General features: G+C 58.9%; 1 protein-coding gene across 1 annotated transcript in view; it reads right to left on the bottom strand.

The window, feature by feature from the left end:
* Positions 1-6,065, bottom strand: part of NPDC1 (neural proliferation, differentiation and control 1) — a gene marked incomplete at its 5' end in the record, with an annotated part of 7,503 nt that extends 1,438 nt beyond the window's left edge. The window contains 6 exon segments of the mRNA XM_017733419.1: positions 1-7; positions 10-197; positions 1,124-1,190; positions 1,307-1,480; positions 1,599-1,706; positions 6,014-6,065. The exon segment at positions 1-7 is cut by the window's left edge and continues 111 nt beyond it. Of these exon segments, the coding sequence (XP_017588908.1) occupies positions 1-7; positions 10-197; positions 1,124-1,190; positions 1,307-1,480; positions 1,599-1,706; positions 6,014-6,065 (596 nt within the window).
* Positions 6,066-6,069: the final 4 nt, after the last annotated feature.

Raw genomic sequence — 6,069 nt, 5'->3', positions numbered from 1 at the left:
GGGGGGCCCCCAGCCTGGCTGATGGGTGGCCTCCAGCACATGGGAATCCCTCCAGCAGAGTACTGGGGCCCAAGTGCCAAACACCCCACAGGGAGGGACCTGGGCGCCTTACCGAGATCTTGTCATAGGGCAGGGGGCTGGCAGCTCGCTGAGCTGAGTAGTCTGCTTTCTGTGCCAGCCTGACCTCCTTCTGCAGCCTGCCAGGGAGGGGAATCAGAATCAGGGAATCACTAAGGTTGAAAAAGCTCTGCGATCAAGTCCAACAATTAACCTGGCACTGCCGGAGTCCACACCCACATGTTTTCTGAACACTTTCAGAGATGGTGACTCCATCACCTCCCTGGGCAGCCCTTTCTAATGCTTGACCACCTTTTCCATGAATCTTCCCTAATATCCAACCTAAATCTCCTTTGAGACAATTTGAAGCCATCTCCTCTCATCCTGTCCCTGTTCCCTGGGAGCAGAGCCTGAGCCCCCCCCGGCTGCCCCCTCCTGTCAGGGAGTTGTGGAGACCAAGAAGGCCCCCCCTGAGCCTCCTTTTCTCCAGGCTGAGCCCCTTTCCCAGCTCACTCAGCTGCTCCTTTTAAGACTTGTTCTCCAGACCCTTTCCCAGCTCCATTCCCTTCTCTGGACATGCTCCTGCCCCTCAATGTCTTTATTGCCATGAGGGGCCCAAAACTTAGCCCAGGACCTGAGGTGCCTCACCAGTGCCCAGTGTGGGGTACAATGACTTCTCTAGTCCATCCTAGTGGATGTGGGGCACCCTAGGAGCAGACAACTCCTTCAGGAGCCTGTGACCCTTGGAAGGTCAGCCCTGCTCCCTGGGATGGCACCATGACCACCTCCATCCCAGGGGCCTGGGCACAAGGCACCAGTGTGCTGGCAGTGTCAGCACCCAGTGCCACAGTGATGCCCACAGCAGGTGCCACCTGTTCCCAGGAGCCTGCATCTGGCACACGGGTGTGTCACTACTGTCCTCCTGCCCTGGCCAGATGATGCCATGCCTCGGGGGGACTGGCAAGGTCAGCTACTGTCTCTCTTCCAACCCCTCATGCCTGGGAAGCACAGGAATACACTGCCCTGGCACAGGGATGCCAGGGGACTGTTGGCAGCCCCAGCTCACCTGCACCAGCAGACGGCCGCTACGATCAGCGCTGAGATCCCGGCCACTGTGCACACCACGATCAGCCCTGCAGAGGCGGAGGGGACACCAAGGGACAGCAGGTGAGCTGGTGGCATGGTGACACCAGCCCATGCTTCCCTGGTGAGGGTGTGAAACCTCTTCCCCTGAGTTCCAGGGTCTCACCAAGCACCATGTTGTCATTTGCAGGGATGGGAGACGCCTCCACCGGGTACTTCTGAACCGTGGCAGTGGTGGGGAGGGTGGTGGCTGCCATGGTGCCGGCAGGACCCCGCTGCAGACGCCCCTCTCTCAGCCCGCTGGCCATGCGCTGTCTGCTGCCATCGGGCACCAGGGTGGCTGCGGGAGGAGAGAGAACAGTGAGCGGTGCCCAGGCAGAGGGCAAACCAGCCTGGAGTGCAGGGTCTGGCCGCCACGGGACCCCTGGCACTGCTGCGAGCAGGGAGCAAGCACTTACTCCTGGGTCTGCCGTCCTGTAGGGGGTGGTGGCGAGGAGCCTCTTGCCTGGCCAGCACATCCGCGAGAAAATCAATTTCTGCCTCCAGGCTGGGAACAGAGGTCCGTCCTATGGGAGAACAGGTGTGAGGGGGGCACTGGGGGGTGCAGTCGTGCGCCCGGCCCCTGGGCCAGACCAGTACCCCCAAGAAGGGGCTCCTGTCCCAGCTCCAGCAGACACAGGTGGTGGTGAGTCTGAGCCCCCTCAGATGCAGCTCTCCCAATGCTGGGCCCCGGGACCCCTGTGTGTCCTTGCTGCTTTCGGTGGGATTTTCACCCCACAAATGCTGAAGGATCAGGAGCAACAGCATCTGCCCTCGTGCCAGAGGCAGCAGGTCCTGCAGACTCTGTGAGAGAGGGCAGGGTGCCAGCACCTGCTGTACAGACCTGCCCTGTGTCCCTGCCCCTGGGGTCACACAGCAGCCCCGAGTGAGGAGGGATGGGATCTGGACCAGGACAGACACTCCCCAACTGCCCTGCTGCCCCAGGGGTGAGGGGCAGCTTCAGCACGGTGAGTTACAGTCAGGGAACACCTGAACACTGGTTTTCACCCCAAACTGTCCTTTATGGCCCAGGGTGGCTGGAGCCACCCCAGAGCAGGGCTCAGCTTGGCTGTCCAGCAGAGCATGGGAGCCCTTGCTCCAGCAGAGGGGTTGGTTCCTGCCTGGTGGAACAGCTCCTTTGGGGAGGGGGCAGGGGTGTCCCATGCAGCTAGGGATATACCCCCAGGCGCTGGCCCCAGCAGCATCTCACAGGTCTCTGTCCAAGCCCATGTCCTGGCACAGTGCTCACCAGCGACATTCGTCCCTCAGAGGGCTCCTGCAGCATCAGGCACAGGCAGGACTCCCACTCTGGCCTGGGGGTGCACACCCAGGAGGTGACAGCACTGGAGCAGGAGTGGAGTTGCTCTTCTCAGGCTCACCAAGCAGAGTCCAGCTCTGACACTCCCCACTGCTTTTAACAGGATTAAACTCAACTTCAAAGGCAGTAGACATCCCCATCCCTTTCCCTGACCCCATCTCAATCCCCATCCAATCCCTGCTTCCTTTGCCCCTATTCAGGCTGTCCCCTGAGGGAAGCCCTGGGGGATAAATCCAGACATACAAGGCAAGGTGGTACTGGCAGCTTGATTCCCTGATAATTCAAGGTTATAACAATTATGTCTCCTCTGGAATCTGTGCTCACTTCCACTGTTTGGAAATAAACCCTGATTTCCCCTGGAGCCCTGCACAAAGGCCACCCTGCTGCCCCATGACTCAGAGCCACATGAATCTAAAAACAGTTTAAAAGGGGGACACTCTTGCATTAAACAAAAGCACCAAGAATCACAGTCCCCACATCCCCCATGCCCTTGTGTCCCCAAACTGCCCCCAGCCTCCTACTCTTGGCTGGAGCCCTGAGTTTCCTTGGCTCTTTGCACCCTGTAATTTCCATCCCAAAGCAGCACTATGGCCAAGTGGTGCCAGGTTGGGATTGTGCCAGTGCCATGCCCAACAGGTGAGTGCCATGGTGCCAAGGTGCTGGCACAGGGCCAAGCTCTCCCAGTGGGCAAGGGAGTTGGCATGGGACTAAGTGTGACAGCCCTGTGCCAGGGGACATCCTAGTGCCTGGGATGGGGATATTCTAGCTCTAGCTCCCCTCTGCACTGTGGGAAAGGTCTGTCCCCATTGCCATAGGACCTAGGGGACAATCCTGTCCATCCCATGGGTGCCACTGTCAGGCTGTGCTGGTGTTGGATGTGATGTGGCTGGAAAAAGGAAAAAAAATGTTGGAAAAGCAGCCAGAGCAGCTTCCAGGTCCCTCTGAGTCTCCCACCCTGTGGGAGTGTGTGAAGTGGCACATGGGAAACTGAGGCAGCAGTTTGGGGTCTCGGTGTTGCTGCAGCACCTGGGCTGTGCCACTTACCTGCACTAACCAGCTTTATCCCCACATTCTCTTCCAGTGGCTAAAAGCTGCCCACCTCCCATTCTGTGTAGCTAAACCTCCCCCAGTGATGCCACAGTTGCCACCACACATTTGAGGGCACCGAGGGCTGGGTCCTGCCAGGCACTGCGGGTGTGTGAGATGCTGGCCCTGAGCTGCTCCAGTGAACAGGGGGCCGGGGTGAGCCCCAGTTCCTGCCTGACTGCCCCAGGAGCAGGAGCAGAGATGCTGCGGAGGAACAGGGTCCAGGCAGGGTCCAGGCAGGGCACAGAAGGCAGGCAGGGCAGGGTCGGGACAGGGACAGGGCACACACAGGGCGCTGAGGACACGCACAGGGCGCTCAGGGGGCAGGCAGGGCTCATGCAGGGTGCGGGTGCCCTCTCAGGGCAGTCGCCACCGCTGCTGCAGCAGGATGGCATGGCCAGGCTGGCACCCAGCCCCCTTGGCTGCTCCGTGCCTAGCCTCTCCTCAGAGCTTCCACCTCCTCAGGGCTCCACCCTGGGACACACACCCACCCTGACAGTTTGGGGAAACAGGGACCAAGGAGAGACGTGTGGATTCTGCCCTGGGCTGAGGAAACCCGTGATTGACAGTGTCCACAGGAAGGCACAAAACTCCTAAAAGTCCACTAATTTCTATAGTCCTGCTCCAGGATGGCTGATGTCCTCCTTGGTGCTGGCAGCACAGCAAGCAGGGAAGGGGGAACCCCCATGTCTGTGATCTGAGGCCCCTTTTCCCCCTTTTCCCAAAGTGCTTCCTGCAGCCCAGCGGGGCTCCATGCTGGTCAAGCAGGAGCAGGGATGAGACCCACCATCTCAAAGCACGTCACTCAAACCCATCACAGCACAGACACATGCAGCACCATGGTGTGGGGGGGATTTTGGGGGGCTCAGAGCCCTGTGAAAGACAGCAGCAGCTGTGGGATGCACTGTATTGAGATTCCCTGCATCCCATCTCACCTCTGTGCTGATGCTGTGCCGGGTACACCAGGACCCCTACACACACTGGCAGGAACACACCACTCACATGCATCGCTCTCCTGAGACTCCAAATGGTGCTTTTCACCCCAAAAACCTGCTCTCGGGAGAGGATCCCTGGCTCCTGCCCATGCTCCTGCCAGGAACTGTGGGCATGGCACAGAGGCAGGATCCCAGGATCAGTGTCACCAGCAGTCACCAGTGGCTCAAGGATGCATAACCCTTTAAAGGAGCTGTCCATGCAGCAGAAGGGCTGCATGGGTATCCCCTTTAAAAGCTTAGGCATCCTTGGGCTGCAGCAACCCCCTGTTTGCCTCATATCCCCCCCTAAATGCAGCTATCACAGCCCCTCCTCATCCTCACAGCCTTCTCTGGTGCTGCTACTAGATGAAGGTACAGATAGGATGCGAAAGCCCCCATTGAAAAATAAATGGTGCCTCCCTGCCAAGAGGAGCTGGGCATCCTCAGGATGCTAAAATAGAGGATTTGTGAGGCGATCTCCCTTTTTTATTTACCACAGTCCCCACACTTTTGCTGCCACAAGCTAGTGGCATTGCTTGGGACAACAGGATGGGACTGGGAAAGACCTTGGTGTCACCATCCTCTCATGGTGGGTCCTTAGAGGATGGTACTGTGGTCCTGCATCTCTCTGGGTGAGGATGCAACTGTGGCCACATCCTTCAAAAAGGAGCTGGGTTGCTATGGAGACGCCAGCGCATGTGCAGCCTTTCCAAGAGGGGAATTTGCTCTCAAGACTTCACATTAAAAAATAAACTACAAGCAACTGCTAAAGCCATTCAGTGCCAGTGGATGAAGAGCCCGTCGCAGGGGCGCTGACTGCTGTCAAATGCCAAGTCTAGACCCCATCCCTGTGCCATCCCCTCTCATCCCCCCCAGCCATCCCTCCCATTTCAGCCAAAGGGCCTTGCTTTGAGGGTCTCCCCTCTGATTTACAGGGTAATTCTCTAGCCAGGAGGAATGGCACTGAAGGCATGCTGGGTTCTGACATCCTCCATGTGCCCACCTGGGCAGAGCCATGGGAGAAGGACAATTCCAACTGCACCCTGACAGGACCCTGAACATGCTCAACAACACAAAGCTATCCCCCAAAACCCAGAGGACCCCTCCATGTCAGCATGGAGTTCAGATGCAGGGGGAGCTGCCTGTCCCACTCCTGTCCTTGGAGGTCCTGGGCTCCCCACAGTGCTGACAGGGCCACACCCAGTCACCAGAAGAGGATGCAGGTAGAGCAGGATGGGGTTGCCAGCCTGAAACCACCCCCACAGCTGAGGCGAGTGGGGTGAGAGGGAGAAGAGCAGCCACCCCCACAGAGATACAGCTGCCATTGAGAGAAGGAAAAGGATGGGGGGGTACTGCTGGGGTGGGGGGCTGCCCTGAGGCACAGAACCTCCCAGAGGTGCAGGGTGGGTGCGCAGGGAGGTGTGCAGGCAGAGAGGTGGGCGGTGGGTGCACCTACCACTGGGTGAGAGCTGCTTCTGGACACAACGCCCGCGGGAGGCCGCCTGGCAGGGG

Source organism: Corvus brachyrhynchos, unplaced genomic scaffold (assembly GCF_000691975.1).
Source record: "Corvus brachyrhynchos isolate BGI_N302 unplaced genomic scaffold, ASM69197v1 scaffold1005, whole genome shotgun sequence".
In the NCBI taxonomy this organism is placed as follows: Eukaryota; Metazoa; Chordata; class Aves; order Passeriformes; family Corvidae; genus Corvus; species Corvus brachyrhynchos.
This window is presented reverse-complemented; position numbering and strand designations above follow the sequence as displayed.